The 16,978-nt window shown below is 47.1% G+C and overlaps 1 protein-coding gene and 1 long non-coding RNA gene across 2 annotated transcripts; one reads left to right on the top strand and one right to left on the bottom strand.

The window, feature by feature from the left end:
* Positions 1-3,391: 3,391 nt before the first annotated feature.
* LOC101771016 lies at positions 3,392-5,389 on the top strand. The gene is made up of 5 exons (XR_214601.2): positions 3,392-3,442; positions 3,563-3,612; positions 3,962-4,041; positions 4,911-4,997; positions 5,331-5,389. It is a non-coding gene; the product is annotated as an uncharacterized LOC101771016 (long non-coding RNA).
* Positions 5,390-7,189: 1,800 nt separating this feature from the next.
* On the bottom strand, positions 7,190-9,690 carry LOC111256364 (subtilisin-like protease SBT4.10). The gene is made up of 2 exons (XM_022824256.1): positions 7,916-9,690; positions 7,190-7,814 (listed from the first exon to the last, which is right to left on the bottom strand). Exons 1-2 carry the CDS (start codon positions 9,688-9,690, stop codon positions 7,190-7,192), a joined length of 2,400 nt encoding a protein of 799 aa, XP_022679991.1.
* Between the last annotated feature and the right edge of the window lie 7,288 nt (positions 9,691-16,978).

Below are 16,978 nucleotides of genomic sequence, written 5' to 3'. Positions count from 1 at the left end.
CACTTGATCCTGGCCAAGAACCATTCCAAGCTTAGGAACCGTTCCAAGCCTACAAATAATATGTTCGGCTGTACAGGAATTATTTCAGGGCTAGAGCCATTTCAGCAGACCTATTTGACCATAAAAAAATTGTTCAATTCACGTTGTTCACATTAATATTTTTTGTAGGACATTGTTCACTGAAACTTTGTGACAAAACTACTTCAGCCATACACAAATTTTAATCAAGTGAGAAAAACTTGACTAGTTGTTTGGAGTTACATGACAGAAAAGGAAGGGCTCCACTCGAGTCTATGCGCCATCGGAGAGGGTCCGCTTCGTTGTGCTGATGTACAAAACTGCAATTGCATTCAGACAATAAGCATCAAAATACATGATATATATGCACAAGCACATCACAGAGAAGTCAGCACAAATATAAATAACAGGTCAGGTGTTTGCTGCACTAAACATTCCCTAACCAGCAAAGTGGATGTCAGTTTGGCATATCATTGTTATGTATAAAGGGAAAGCACCTGACAAAATAGCACAAGGCTACAATAACTGACTATAATCTTTGCTTCAAGAGCAATTTGATTGACAAAGCAAGCATATTGTTCCTAGAAGTTTTTTTAACACACTATACTCAATTATACTGAACCTGCAGAATCTAACAGACATGCAGAAGCTCTCTCTGCATTAGTCCTACTACCAACTGTTCAAACGCATCAATTACCTTATAGCAAAGAAACTCATATAGGATATTGCAGGCTGCACTTGCAGGCTTGCAGCTACTGGCCTTTACTACAACAATCCAAGATCATGTGAAGTGTGCAGCTGGGCTATTCATTTCAGGGTAGGCTAATGGCGACAACACCTTCAGTTTTCTCCTCAGTTTTACTTCAGACAACAATGTGGCATAACTGAAAGGCGCACGACACTGCAACCACTGATTAATCAAGATAACCCAGCTCTTAGTTTACTCATTATGAATCACATCCAATGTGGCACTTATCTGTCGCAAGGCGTGCAGCATTTTTCTCTCACTATCCATACAGTATACAACCAAATTTCTATAGTTTTGTGATTAACATGATACATCATGTGAGAAAATGTACAAGTGATCTTGCATGCCTGATTTCCTCACAAACTCTAGAAAAAAGAGCTGTTGTGTGACCGTGTCAGAACTAAATGGGCACATTTAGATGGAGCAGGCACTGAAACTGAAACTGTAGATGGCATTCCATATGTCCCTGCAGACCTACTTGATCCTTTTTCACCTCAACTAATACTATCAAACAAGAAATGCTATCAAGTTTCAGTTAGCTGGGATCTCACTGGGTCACAAACTATTGCACAAGATACTTATATGCAATTTGTGAGCAAGCAGACCCAAGATCCCTGGAAATCCATGGTTGGTAGCCAAGAAGCAGGTGCTCCAATTCCAGCGGAGAATGGAGTCAGATGGACCTGGGAAGAAAGGAACAGATCCACGACGAAGGATGCCGTTCGATAGCTAAGCTCAACTGCTAACCACCTTGCTGCCTGCCTGACCTGCAACTACAACCACCTAGACACGGACGACCTAGGCCGGCCATCAACACGAAAAGCGACGCCCGGCCGGCCGGCCGGCCAACAACGACGGATGTACCCCACCCCTACTCAAAGATCTTGGGTTAGCTTACTGGCGAGAAGACGGCGGCCGTCGTCGCGGTGGTCGTCGTTGAAGATGTCCCATGCCGCTACGACGTCACCTCTTTGGCGGATCCACCTCGGATTAGCTTGATTAAACATGGTTAAGTCGCCTAATACGCGACACTCATGCCTTAACCAAGTCAACACGAAGTGCCATCGGATTTCATCCGATTTAACCACTTGAACAGGACTGAATTAGCAAACTCACACGAAGGTGAGCAGTTCCAGAGAATACAACAAGTCCACTGATTAAAACAACTTGATCATTAAAACAACATCAGAGTTTTACACGGTTCAACAGAAACAACATAAGGGAAAAACGAGCGGAAGCAACTTCGTCGGGGTCGGACGTCACTGGTGAGGCCAGCCAAGACGTCAGTGATCCCTCTCCTCGCCATCCGAGGAGGGATCCCACTCAACCGTCCAACCCGGAGGGAGTTGGGGCGGCCAAGTGCTAATAGAAGAGGGCTCAGGAACAGCAACTTCACCTGAAAAAGAAGAGTCACAACAAGGCTAAGCTACTAAGCTCAACAAGACTTAACCGACAGGGAGGAAGCTACTCCCCCACTTCTAGACATGCAAGGCTCTTTGGCTGAGGAGTTTGTTTGCCAAAAGCACTATGTGTATCCCTATTTTCAAGTTTTAGCTCAGGTTCTAAGTTCATTATCCGGTCTAAATTAGCAACTTACTCTAAGCAAACATAGAACCAACCAAAGGTATATATATAACATCATCAAAACCATAGCATCATCATGTTCCTTTCTTACTCAGGGTAGCATAGCGATCAAGCAGTCTCAAACTGTGAGAGGCAGACGAAACGATTCGAGCTCTTTAACCATGCATGGCGAACCTAACCTCACGACATCCGCGCACCACCGAGGGTCGCTTCCTGTGTCGGCCTTCCCCATCAATTCCCTAACCCGTGTAGTCATTTAACTAAACAAATTTGATTGTATGCGTACTATATATGCATCTGACCCCTGTTAAGTGTTGTATGCATACATGAATTAGAATTTTTACATGTACACTTCACATGAAACATGTATGCGTTTTGGTTGGTTTGTTGTATGGGTTCTTCATTGGTATAATATGTGGGCAGAGGATAACTGAGCGGCATTACCAACTACAGTTTCTCTATTTGTACTGATAATAACTCGTGACTAATATAGAGTAGGCACATAACTGATGGCCAGCTTGCTCCCTGCACAATTGAATGAAGCATGCACAACCTTTTTATGCTCTTAATGTGCTTTCATGTTGTACTTAGTCAGGACTGCAACCAGCAACTGAATGGCATTCTCTTGGAATAACATGTGACCATCTAAATTTCTAAGTTTGTGGATCACACAATAGCTTTTGCAGATGGGTTTTGTCGTATGATCATTCTGTTGGGTTTTAAAGTGTTCTGTTGCAGATGGGCTGCTCTTTTTCACCCTTTCCTGCGGTTAAGTTTATCTTTGGTGTTGCAGATGGGCGGAGGTTGATGTGGGACTTCCGCAAGGCTGAGGTGGCGCTCGCGCAGCTGGAGAATCCGGTGCATACAGATTCAACGATTTTGCTTCCTCATTATTGGTAAATAATTCCATGTGATGTTTAGTTTTGCTGGAAGTTATATGTGATAATGTCATTACTTACATGTCGCTGCATTGCTTCTACCATTTTCCAGACAAGCTGTGATTTTGATGCAAAGCCAATGGTTACGCTCTTGGGTCAATATCTACAGGGAAAACAACATTCATTAAGCATCTGCTGAAGACAAGCTACCCAGGTTCGATGCTTTATCTTATACAGCAGATTGGAGTTTTAGCCTTATCCATACCATCTGTCTTGGAATTGATTTCCTTTGATTGCATTGAAATTAACTTTACATGGTTGTTTTCAATTGCAGGAGCTCATGTCGGACCAGAGCCTACTACTGACAAATTCGTAGTTGTCATGGTAAATACTAGCATGAATATTGTATTTTTTTCAGGATGGATGTCGTACCTGACAGATGGTCGAAACTGTAGCACGTGTATTAGCAGAGTTTTCCTTATGTTGGCTAACCAATGTTGTTGATCTTTATTATTTATTAGATTTTAAGAACAGCTAATGTCCCTAGGGTTAGCCATTATCATGAACCTGTGATTGTTGAAATAAACTTTTAATATTGAAAAAGGTAGGATTACTGTTGTGCTGTTTTGTTTACCCTTCTTTAAAACTTCCTTGAAACCATACTCCGCTTTGTTTCTTTGTTGAAAATAAAATCTCATATGATGAATAATGTTTCCTACTATTCATGCTACAGCTTATGAGAGTGTATGGTGCGCTGATGTGGTCTCGTGGAAAAGTGCTAAATACTCCTGAGGTTGTGCGTGTGTACAATGGGTAATTACTTATGGCTATTCTTTGTTACTTTATGGTTCGGTGCAATTCTGGAGGTTGCACCAGTCTTATACACTTGTGATAAAAAAAAATGCATGCTGATGGAGATCCAAAATATATGTTTGATTTGCATTGGGATTTAGCTCACCTTGGAGCTGTAAGCAGTTGATTATTGAAGTATAAATGACATGTCTGAATCATACAAATGAATTTGTTATTGTTACATTAACTGGATTCTCACAAATATCCTGATGGTTCTTTCTTTTGTTAGCACTGCACCAGTCAATAGCTAGAATTAAAACAAGTTCATGTCTGATGTGAAGTTTCACACTCCTTTAGTTATGATTCTTCTATTTATGGCATGCCTGCAAAATATATTATGTGGCTAGCATTAGCATATATCTTTGACCTATCACTTCGCGTTCAATTTATGTGGATGGTGACTTAGGTTGCTTTATGACCTTGATTGGCTAGAAGAACAGATTCTAACGTCCACAATATTGCCATCTCTTCTTTTATTGAGGATTGTTGATCCAATTCTCACTTGTCACATTCACAGCTACATCAAGATCATTATAGGATGCCCGATTTAGTAGCCTTTGAATCTGTTTCCAGTTTCTGGGGCTAACAATCTTGATTTTTGGTCCAGTTTCCAGGGTTAACGATCAATGTTTTTTGGTCAGGCAGTAAAGAATTACTATCTGTCTATCTTTTCCTTGTTGCTCAACAGTTGAATCCTGGTTGTCTTCAAATAGAATTTCATAATATTAGTCAGGAGCATATCTCATTATTGTTTGTGTGTATTTTGCATACTCAATGTTTCACTTCTTATGGAATGATAATGATCTTCTCTTCATTTCAACTGGATGTAGGCTGTCAAGGAAATACGATACAACTTTCTGGCTGGTTTTGCGGTGGGGCTGTAAAATTTAATTTGCAACTTGAAGGGTACAAACAAGGTAGGCCTATGTGATTTATAAAGTTCAAGTTTCTTGCACATTTATCATGTGAGGTCTATGGTAGGTCAAGTACTACCCATGTTTTCAAGTATTTTTTTTCTATCCAAGGGTTCCTGATAGATTTCTTCATATGCCATTATGTGAGGCTATGTATGAGACAGTGTGTTGGTTTATAGATGCAACATGCAAGTGAATCGTGTTGGTTTTGAAGCTGCAGCTTTGGTTAGCAGTTAGAATAAATGTGATCTTCTAAATTCTGTTGGTAATTTGCCATTTTCCTAATATTCATGTTTGAGGTTGATGGTTCAGAACTTAAACAGATTCTTTTTGCAGGGTTATACTAGCAGTGAACAGCCCATATGTGGTTGGGGGCAACCATTACGGCATCGTCGAGTCCATCAAGGTTCAGTCACTTGCGGTAGCACATGTCAAGTAGCTTCAATGCCAGATTTCTTATGACAGTTACAATTTACTTGTGCATTTCGTAAAGATTTCTGAAACTTGTAGTTTTATGAGCATGCCCCTGTGATAAGTACAGCCATGATGGTTGCACATTGGTAGATGTCATGTGTTTTCTAATTTTGCAACTGAAAATGGTAGAAAGACACCTGGTCTTCATATTTAGCGATGTCTGACTAAAGAATTGCTGTTTGTGTGTCATGTTTATGGTTGAAGCTATGAGGAGATTTTTTACTAACTCAAGCTATGCTGGTCACTTTGTGCCAGGCAGCGGATGCTTGGACATGGAGCTGGTCGCGTGTGATTCTTGTGATTCTTCTACGGCTCTACTCTTTGTCATCCATATGATTCTGTTTAGTGGAACCATGTCTTGTTACATTACATCTGATATTATTTCTTTGTCGGATCTGGAGCACTGTTGAAGATCATTTTAATTAATTCCAAAGGATTATGACATTGGTGTGAGCAAAAGGATCAATACAATAGTTGCTTTGCTGAATGTATTGTGCACTGTAAATCATTTGTTGTCCGTAGCAACGCACGGGCACGATCCTAGTAATATCTCTATATATAAAATTGTGCATATTGTTCATCCATGAAGGTTTGGTTTTCAACTAAGTTTATCTGCCGGTAGCAATACACGGGCATGATCCTAGTAAATGACGATATAAATGGTATGGTGTACTCATCAAAATTATGATGATATAAATGGTATGGTGTACTCATCAAAATTAATTGGTGGTGGTATATTTGTTTTGTGCTTGCCTTCTTCCCAGCAAATCTCTGTACTCTACAGTACTAGTAACAGCTAGAGTAGCGACATCGATCAATCTAGAAATATATTCCAGATCCAAACAGAAGGAAGGACAAGAGGCCATGGCAAATGTTGTTCCTCCTCGTCCTCTCTGTTGCATCATCGCCGCAGGTGCTACCGCATCAACAAACACGGCATCAAAGTCCCGGGCTGCGGCAGCAAGTAGGAAACCTATCTCGTGTCCCTCCGGAAGCCCCCGAACGCCGACGCCATGGACGATGTTGCGTGGCGTCGCTTGTACGAGTCGTTCCTGCCGCCAACCGACGACGACGACGAGCCACGTTTCTTACACTGCTACACAGGTGACGATACTTGCTTCCTCCTCGCAGGGATCGAGCCCCTGCTGATGGCCAACAAGGCAAGAGTCCTCCATGGGACCGTGGGTATTTCCGCTGGGCACCACACCCTGTTAAAGAAATGCTTCTATGGTCCGGGCAATGCGTGGGCGGGAGTTCGAATTTTTAATGATGCAATTCCATCTGCTTCATTCCAAGCAAAAATAAACTACTGCGATTTCTTTCTTAATATGATTTTTTTAAAAAAATAGAGCACGAGTACTGCTATGCCATACACATACGTACATAAAAGAAGAGGAAAAAAGAAAAACACAATATGAGAGGAGCAGCCATTTCATTGTTCATTCTGATAAAATAACACACGAGGATGACAGAGTGCTGCAGAACCGGGGATCTGTTTGGAGTTTATGCCCCAGGCATAAGCTCCGGCCACACCGCCAGCAAAGCCTGCTGGTCGGCGCCCGGTTCGATCGGGTGGTGCTAGCTTAGCTTGCCACTGCACATACTGGAGCAGAGCAAGGCAAAGCAACCCAACTTAAGCACATACTGGTGCAGAAGCAAGGCAAAGCAAAGAAAGCTAGTAGTAATTAGCAAACAAGAGTGGACAATGACTACCCCTTGAATCAGTTCAGCTTCCACGGCGTGGACGGCTGAGAGGTGCCCAGGCCGACGACGGCGAGCATGGGACTTGTGACCGTGTGGTCGCTTGAAGACCATTCGACGGTGCCCTGGTACACAGCTCCTTTGACCGGGACGGTGTCGGTGCTGGAGACCAAGATGTGGTACGAGGCCTCCTGCCCTGGATAGGTGAAGCTGAGCGTGCTTGGGTAGACGGTCACGCGCACCTCCGGGGGCATGACCACCTTGGCCGTGTATGTCTCCGGCGCCGTCTCCAGACGCCGAGGCGCGACGTTCGTCAGCGTCCTCACCATGGAGAACGCCATCCTCGGTTGCAGCGGGACCGTGATGCTAGGGTAGTTGAGGTTGGACGGGTGCGTGGTGGGCAGCTCGGAGCACCTCCACGAGTCATTGCGCGAAACGGCGCGCAGTGCGGCCTCGCCGAGCGTGGAGCAGACGTGGGCGGCGTACTGCCGCTCGTTGAGGTCGTACACGAGCCCAGGGTTCATGGCCCTGGACACGTTGATGTGCCCAGCTCCCATTTTGTACGCGTCGGCACGGTTTAACTGCTCGTCCAGGATACCACGCCCGGATTTGTCGACGGTGTCCGCCGTTGTCATGAGCGCCGACCTGCAGATCATAGAACCGAAAATGATCAGTAAGATTGCTCTTTTTTTTCCTTCGATTGCTGCCTAGTTCAGTTAGTGGCCAGCCTCCCTTGGCCTTCTTACCTTATTGCGGCCGGACTCCAGCTCCGATGCACGCTCTTCAGGAGAAGGGCTGCGCCGCTGACATGTGGCACTGCCATGGAGGTGCCCGACGTGAACTGAAAGTACACCCCATCCTGGTCCGGCGGTACCCCTGCCAGGATGTTGACCCCGGGCGCCAGCACGTCGGGCTTCAGGATGGCGGGGTACCGGCTTGGGCCACGGGACGAGAAGAAGGCCACCGTGGGGGCCTGAGTAGCGCCCACAACGGTGCCGCGGGTGAAGTCGATGACCGCCCTGGGGAGCGGCGAAGATGATGCAAGGGACTCCAAGACCCCGCCATCCTTGTACGTCACCTGAAGAACGGGAGTGTACGTGTTTTCCATGCCCCGGGGCATGTTCATAACCATTCCGGTGCATCCAAACTCCTCTCGGTCCACCATGACGATGGCCGATGCGTTATTGCTCTGCAACTTTTGGAGGGTCGTCGCTCTCATTTCACCACCGGCCTGGCAGACGACGCAACGCCCTGGAACGCGCACCGGCAATTCGTCTTCTGGGTACACGCAGTTGGCGCGATCCCCGTCTTCGCTGTAGAGAATATCGTGCGCGACCTCTGGTCGAACTGCCATCTGCCACTGCCTATTGGCGAGCGACTGGCCATTCACCACGGTGGCATACACATCTTCCAATTGAACCCCGGCCATAAATGACCGGTCGACGGTGCCAGCTCCCACGGTCAAGAGCCAAGGCGCATCATTGTGGACGGTCGAAGGACTTGGGCCATTGTTGCCGGCGGTAGCGACGACGAGAATGCCAGCCTGCATGGCGGCAAAGGAGGCCACGGCTATCGGGTCGTGGTCGTACGTCGCCGCTTGGGAGTTTCCGCCGACGGAGAGCGAGATGACGTCTACCCCGTCGTGCACCGCCGCAACGATGGCGGACAGCAGGGACTCGTCAGTGCAGCCCGTTTCGCCGCACGCCTTGTAGACGGCGACGTGCGCCTGCGGAGCCATGCCGGATGCGATGCCGCTGGCGAGGCCGTTGAAGTTGGCGCCGGCGACGAAGTTGGCGCCGGCGACGAAGTTGCCGGCCGCGATTGTCGTCACCTGGGTGCCGTGGGCGTCGGCGACGTCCAAAGGTGGTCCGACTCCAACGAAATTCCTGGCCCCGATGAGCTTCTTGTTGCATTTGATGTCGTTGTGGCAGGATCCCCTCCATCGCTCCGGCACCTTGAACTCCTCGAATCCAGCGTCGTCCATCGATGGATGAGCGTTGGCGATGCCGCCATCGATGATGCCGATAATCGTCCCGAGGCCTCCATAGCCGGGCCAATCCAAAAACCGGAATCTTGCAGTCGACTGGGGGAATTGGACGCCGAGGAACGCCGGCGTCCGAGTGGTGTCCAGGTACCGGATGACGTTGGGGAACGCCCGGACGAATCCCGGCTTGGCGGAGACCTGCTTCAGCTCGTCCTCGGTCAGCCGCGCAGAAAAGCCGTGGACGAGGGTCCGGTATGACCGCCGCAGCCGAGGCTCGCCGACGGCCGTCGTCATCGACGGTAGGTAAGACTGGTGCCATGCTCTGTGAGCATCGGCATCCATGTCTTGGCTTGCTGCAGGTGGCTCGAGCAAGACTATGTAAATCCTGCGGCCGGCTTCGTCGGCCGGCTCGAGGTGCGCCTCCCTCCTATCTCCAAGCGTGGTGAAGGACGCATCGCTGCTGATCACCGCCGCTGCCAGGAGCAGCAGCAGCGCCGCGATGAATGGTGCGGGCAAGAGGGACCGGTGGCTCGCCATGCTGCTGCGTGTAAAAGAGATTGAACATAGTTGCCTATCTTGACTTGCCGTGGTTGTATGTTTATATAGGGGCAAAGTCCCAAAAGATTACAACACAGGTTGTTACAGATAAGTTTGGCCGGCATTTAAATACAACAAGATTTATCTCTAATCTAGCCGGCTAAACCAAACCACGTAACAACCTTTATCTCTGAGATTACAATGCTTATATGATATTTCTAACAGCCCCTCTCAATCTAAACTTCTCTTTCTTTTAAGATTTAGATTGGTCTTGAACGCCTCTAACAAACCACACTTGCACAGATGCATTTTGAGAAGGTGGACTTAAATTCAAGATAAATATGCCCCTTCCTTTACACAGTAATCACCCTGTATTTGGATGTTGTTAAAGTAAAATTGACAGATCAGAGCTAATGGATGAACAGTGTTAAAGGTAATGACTTTTTGGCTATTTTTCTAACGCATGCATGCCTTCCTGTCTGAGACTAAGTTGTTACAATCCGAACAGCCGAGCATAGCATGCGCAAAAGATGAACGAGTTCCTAGACATATATCTAACCAATTCCAAGGACAATCCATACATAAAAAATATTTAGCTACAATCAACCCATTTTGATACAAGATCACAACATTCCACTTCCATAAACTCTACTATCATTAAATTTTCATGCATGATACTAACTAAAATACCACTCATTCTGGATACTGGAAAATCAAGAACTAGGCAAAGATGCACCTGGAGTGCAGAAGCTCATGTAAGGAAATGATGTCATAGATGTCTCTGTCATTGTATACTTCCTTCGTCTCATAGGTCTTTAGATCAACCGTAAAGAACACATCGTTCATCTTTAAGAAAATGACACCGACGCCATCTGCGTAGCCAACCACTTTAGGTAATGTTGTGGGGTCATTATTAACACGGAGTAGCCCATCAGGGTCAATGACTCTGCGCTGTAACCATCCAGCATCTCCTTTAGAATCAGCCTTCTTCCATGACCACAGGTTGAGTTTGCACTCGATCACGGTGGCGTATCCCATCTCACCGTCTTCCGTAGTTATGAGCACAAGACGCCGCCAATTGGAGTACAGTGGTAGTTGAATCACAGATACTACTTTGCACAATTCCAAATCATACTCAAGCACTTCATAGCTCTTGTGGAACATGAAGTAGAGTGACTTCCCCACAAGCACGCTTTGGACCAAATTTTTGTAAATGTGACGGCGGGGAAGGTCCGTGGAGATGGGCTTGCTCCACGCGGCAGCATCGGATGAGTAGACGCAGGTGAATGTGTCACTGAAGCTAGCGCCTATGTAGACCACAAGGAAGGGTCCACTACGGTGGCAATCGAGATGGTCGCAGGTGCCGGTGGCGGCGCCGGCACAGACAATCGCCACCGTCCAGTTCCAGTTGTACACAGGCTTGGGCAGGACAGGAAGCTCCTGCCGCTGGTCGGTAATCGGGTCCCAGACCATGAGCACGACGTTACCCACCGTTTGGCGAGACAGGAGGACTCGGCCGTGGCGGGCGTCGTCCACGCGCCAATGGCGGTACTGGTCACCACCGGCGCGCGGAGAGCAGGAGGAGGTTGTCGTGGGCACGAAGCGGGCGACCTCTATCTCGTGCGCATCGCGGAGGTTGCAGAGGAATCCGAGCATCGGGGGCGTGCGATGGAACTCGCGGAACCGGCGGCGGAAGCCGGGCCGGAGACGAGGCGGCGCCAGCGCTTGCAGACGAGGGCGGCGCGGACAAGGCACGCGGGCTCCTGCGGTGGGAGGCGGAGGAGGATCTCTCGACCAGCTCGTCCATCAGCTCCGGCGGCGGCGGCATGCTGCTTTCTTGGTGGCGGCGCGAGGTTTTTGATCTGCTGTGGTGAATTGCAACCGGCATACGTAGATCGAGCTGCGCGTAAGTGGGGGACGACGCGACTCGACGAGGGCCAAATTGGGTACTGGCCGGTAGGGTCCCCCCACGATCGCACTTGAGGCGGGCTAAATTGGGTCCCGACTCGAATTTGGATGGGCTAAATTGGGTCCCGACTCGAATTAGAATTGGGCTAAATATTGAGGAGGAACTCATCAACGAGCACGTCGGTGTGCCTCAATCGGGCCCCGGCGGCCGGCGCGGCGAGGGTTTCCTCCTCTCGTCGGGGAAGATAGGCGAGAGGAGGAAGAGGAATGGCGGGGGATTGCCAGATTGGGGCGGCATCTGCTAGGTGGGCCCAGAGAGGCAGCCTGCGTTGGGCAAGGCATTGAGGGAAGCTGCAGATCAAGAGCTCTGGAACAGTACATCAGAAATTCCGGAATGTGCTGTGCTATTCTTATTAATTTTTCTTTCCATAAAAGAAGAATGTATCAGAAATTCTTCCAGGTGCTTTAGAGATTCCTATTCTCGTCTTTATGCTGTACACGATCCATGTATAACTAGCCTTGAGACACTGATTTTCAATTAAAATAAAGAACTAGTCCCATTCTTGTAATTTTGGCGTCCATGGATGGATTAGTTATGCAGACTTGCAGTGAGCATGGTCATCTGGTGAAGCATTTGAGAAACCTGGCGCTGGAAGAATGCAATACCCGAAATCTCTGCTACTGCATGCCCCCAGCCTGAAGATTTCAGGTGCAGGCGTGCAAAACCTCTCACATTCTCACAACTGAGCTGGGGCCTGAGTAGTCTCGGTCTAAGATTTCACTTCGTTCCACACACACTAGTTTCCACCATTTCAATTTTTGTGAGAGCAAATATCTGTCGGTCAACTGCTAAAGAGGAAGGGAGTCTCTTGTGTGAGGACACGTGCCCTTCTTTCAACAAAACTGACAAGTGCATTCTGCCTGGTGCTTCAGAAATCAGAACTCACGTACTCCTACATCATACATGGCAGAGATGTTCTCATGTGAGAAACTGCAGCCGCACAAGACAGTACCATCATCAAGTTCTCTCTGCTGTTGCATCCGCTGACTCCACTGGCAAACAGCATGAACAGAACACTCTCCTGAAAAAGTTCATAGGATTGGCCTTTAGTTCACCCCCAACTCCCAACTTTGGCACTATGCAAAAAGAAGATTCCCCATCACATCAAACTTGCGGTACATGCATGGAGTACTAAATGTAGACGAAATTAAAAACTAATTGCACAGTTTTGTTGTACTTTGCGAGACGAATCTTTTGAGCCTAATTAGTCAATGTTTGGACAATAATTCACAAATACAAACGAAACGTTACAGTGTGCTATAGTGCTGTAACAGTAATTTGGCACCTCCAAACTTTGGCAACTAAACAAGGCCAATTTGTTTTTGTTTCAGGAGAGTGTTCTGTTCATGCAGTGTGCGGTCAATTCCTTTCTTTTTAAAAAAAAAAGTAATGTCAATTCCTTCCTTTACCTCTTACCAAGTCTAGACATATCGTGCAGGTTATGAGTACTGACTACTGAAGAATAGCAGTAACGCCAAATGCTGAACAGGCAAGGCTACCAACGAGAAGGAAAAGTGCTGGTAAACTATAAATGAAATGCTTAAGATTCCTGTAGTTAGCATCACTCCCCAGCACAATAACCAAGAAGAAATCTCTCCAAACACAAGCAGAAACATTCAATTTAACTTTTCTGAATGCAATGTGTGCAATTAACAAGCTTAGTCCATGACAAACCATAATGTGCTGACTTCACAGCAAAACCAGAACCTAGTTTCCACAAAATTTCGACTTCCTTACTCATCAATGAGCAGGGCATGATCAAATCGAGGTTTCATTTCATTACAAACTGACAAATCATTACCCACAGTAATCTCATAGTACCTTCGCAACGTACAACCAACCACTACAACAGTAATTTCAAGGTTCTCTTCTATGTATGTTCACCACCCACTGAACCAGACAACAGAATTCAACCACCTACCTACAGTACACTTTTGAACGCCTGCATCGGCAGCTTGAGTTTTTTATGCCATGCGCTTGAAGCACCAACTCCTAGCCCATCACTTTGTAACGTGTTGCAGAAAATACATATTAAAAATAAGATCTCTTAATTGCAGAATTGATATGCTATCAGTGAATATTTTGTTACCAACCAATACGTGCTCCAACAAGTTACTACTAAATGCGTAATCAAGAAAGTATCTTATTATTTAAGCACCGCCAATTAACAACCACCACTTGCACAAATCATTAAGAGAAGATTGACTCAAACCTCATGATGAACACCTTCAATTTTTTTAGCACACATAGAATGATCCACAAATTTTATTTATTAAGTGACATTTAACTGATCAGAGCTAAGAAATATGCAGGTTTAAATAGAGGCACAGGGCAGACATCTGGAGTGCAGAGTAATGACTTAACTGCTTTTTTCAGCCTAAAATTGTAAAGACTCCACCATATCTATAAGTTGTACAATAGATAATTAGATTCCAAAGCATAAGTAGCTAATGTCATGGTCATAACGAAAAACAGTATACTACAACTATTTCACTCTCATTACCTCACTGAACACATTTGCTATTATTATATAGTCCATACTTTCATGTCACTACCTGATAATTTACAAATTCTAAATTTGGCAAATCACAAACAAAGCAAAACTGTACCTGGACTGTAGAAGCTCATGTAGGGAACAACACTGCGAAAATCATCATCCTTGCATATCAATTCCACCTTGTCTGATTTCAGATTGATACTGAGAATTCTGTAATCTGCCTTCAAAAAAACACTCCAACACCGTGCGCAAAAGTGGCAAAGTAGGGTGAGATCGGGAGGGCAGCAGCAGGGAGCAGCTTCTCGAGCTCAACGACTGTGACTTTTGTCCACCCAATGTCTCCAGTGGGACTTGCCTCCTCCATTTCCCACCGGGACAGTCTAGCAGCGGCCCCATCCAGTCTTGCGACTCCCAGTTGACCATCCCTCATCGTTACAACTTTTACAAGCATAGTCATAGTTCCTGACCCATATGACTCATGTGGTAATTCAATCAGAGATGTGTGGCCAAATTGTACCTGACGGTGCTACTGCACACGTCAATTGCGAAGTACAGTGTGTTCCCCACACAGTACTTGGGGGTCGGACCAACAGACTTGGGCTTTACTCCACGAGCCAGTAGACGCGCAACTACATGCCCTTGTGCCCAATGGCCAAGGACACGTCCATGAAGGGTCCTCCGTGGCAGTCGAAGTGGTCGCAGGTGTCGCCGCCGCCCACGCAGAGCACAGCTACATGCCTACATTGCCGGGTAACACCGGGGGCAACGCTTCCTGACCGTACGTGATCGGATCCTGGTCCTGCTCGCGGCCCTCAGTCATGCATCCAAGGAGGACCCGGCCATGGCGCGCGTCGAGCGCGCGCCAGTTCATCTGCTCGTCGTGGCTTGTGCAGGTGGGCGAGGTGAGGACGAGGTGGGATGTGGCCGCCGTCTTCGCCCCAGGAGTTGAAGAGCAAGCCCACCACGGCGGGCGTGCGGTGGAACTCGCAGAATCGGCGGCGGAAGCGGGGGGCGGAGACGATGGCGTACCACTCCTTGCAGACGAGGGCGGCGCGGACGAGCTTATCGGGCTCCGCCGGCGGGAAGCGGAGGAGGACCTCCTCGACGAGCTCCTCCAGCGGCACCATGCTGCTTCCTTCGAGGAGGGAGATCCCAGCGGGCGGGCGCTTCCTTCGAGGAGGGAGATCCCAGCAGGCGGGCGGCGGAGCGAGGGGTTGGTCGGCGGAGGAGCGAAGCGGAAACGTGGAGATTTTGGGGACGGAGCGGCGGCGATGTGCTTGGCCAGTTGGCCTGGTGCGGCTCAACATTTGACGAGCGGGCCTGCCAGGTGGGGTCTGGGAATCAGCGGGGGAAGGGATGGCCAGCTGGACCCCACAAGTTAACCGAATGCAATCCCTCTCTCTATCAAGAAACGGCAGATCGCATGATTCCAGCAAATTTACAGCCTCAGAAGAAAAATGTTAATTAGAAGGTGGTCTGCAAATTTAACGTCTCCAACACATTTGTGCCATGACGGAAACATGATTTACCGAGTCTTCAGGTACATAATCCACTATTTCACCCACATGTACATAATCCATTACTTCAGCGACAGGACTGAACCAGATCACTGCAAATGGGGAAAGAATAGTGATGGGAAGACATCAGCTATGCCTAGGATACAGAATTAACTCTTTCACAGTCAATTTTCTCGGTGTTCATGTTTCGGATGTCCTGTGCCATCAGAACTCCTCCATTCTTCCTGATGCTTCAGAACCTGGCGGTGCTGTTGTCACACCCGGTTTTAAAGGCAAAACCGAATGCTACCTATATGTATGCCAGGATCAAATTTCATACATATAGTGAATAACAGCAACAGTATCACGTGAAAAGATACAAATAAAGACTTACAAACCATCAGAGATACACAGCTTAAACACTGGAAACGGAGGCTCCAAACTTCACAGGCAATCGACTGGGGGTTGCGTACGCCTAGAACTCAGCATCTTCTCAACTTCATAGCAGCTTCTTCTTCTGAGCAACGTTGTTTATAGCAAGGGTGAGCACTTGTCGTACTCAGCAAGTGTGAGGAGAATATGAATGCAAGGGTTAAACAAGGAAAGGCTGACTGGTTGACTGCATTAAGCATTTTTAGTTGGTCAAATTTTATTAGCACCTGATTACTAAGGTATAAGTATATACCAACCCACAATTAATATAAACATAAATATAAGCCATAAGCATATGGCACAACCATAACCATAGCATAAACCACAATTTAAATCCATCTTCAAGTATATTACTCATGTGAGGGTCCAGGCCGCTCTTAACCGTGAGCACGGCTGATCGATCAGTTTTACACTCTGCAGAGGTCGCACATCTTTACCCACAAGTCGCGTAAAAGCTCAAAAGAACTTTAGACCCAACCACGCTTGTGCTGATCAGGCACAATACCACACTTCCGAGGTGTGATTGCATAGGGACGCTACGAGGCCTTTACAAAGATTCGCTAGCAATGTGGTAACCCGCTAAGGTTTCAGGTCGAAGCGAAACATAGTAGTCCCCTAGAGGGTATAGTGTCTTAGCCAAGCCCACTTCCCAAGAGAGCGAGTGCTATATCCCATCAACGCCTCCCCTCTTGCCCTTTCGGTAAGGTTACCCCAAACTAGAGTTTCTAATTATTCAGCCAAGACCAGAGCCATTTAGTCTTGTGGTAGCACTGTTTTCCTGGGTGGTTCTCCATGTTCCAATTAATCACAGTGATCTTGTATTAAAGGAAGGTGTAGCATAAATAAAATAGGTTCATCATCTTTGTTCATTAGAACCACCATAACCCAAGTATA

Source organism: Setaria italica, chromosome II, assembly GCF_000263155.2.
Source record: "Setaria italica strain Yugu1 chromosome II, Setaria_italica_v2.0, whole genome shotgun sequence".
Taxonomy (NCBI): Eukaryota; Viridiplantae; Streptophyta; class Magnoliopsida; order Poales; family Poaceae; genus Setaria; species Setaria italica.
This window is presented reverse-complemented; position numbering and strand designations above follow the sequence as displayed.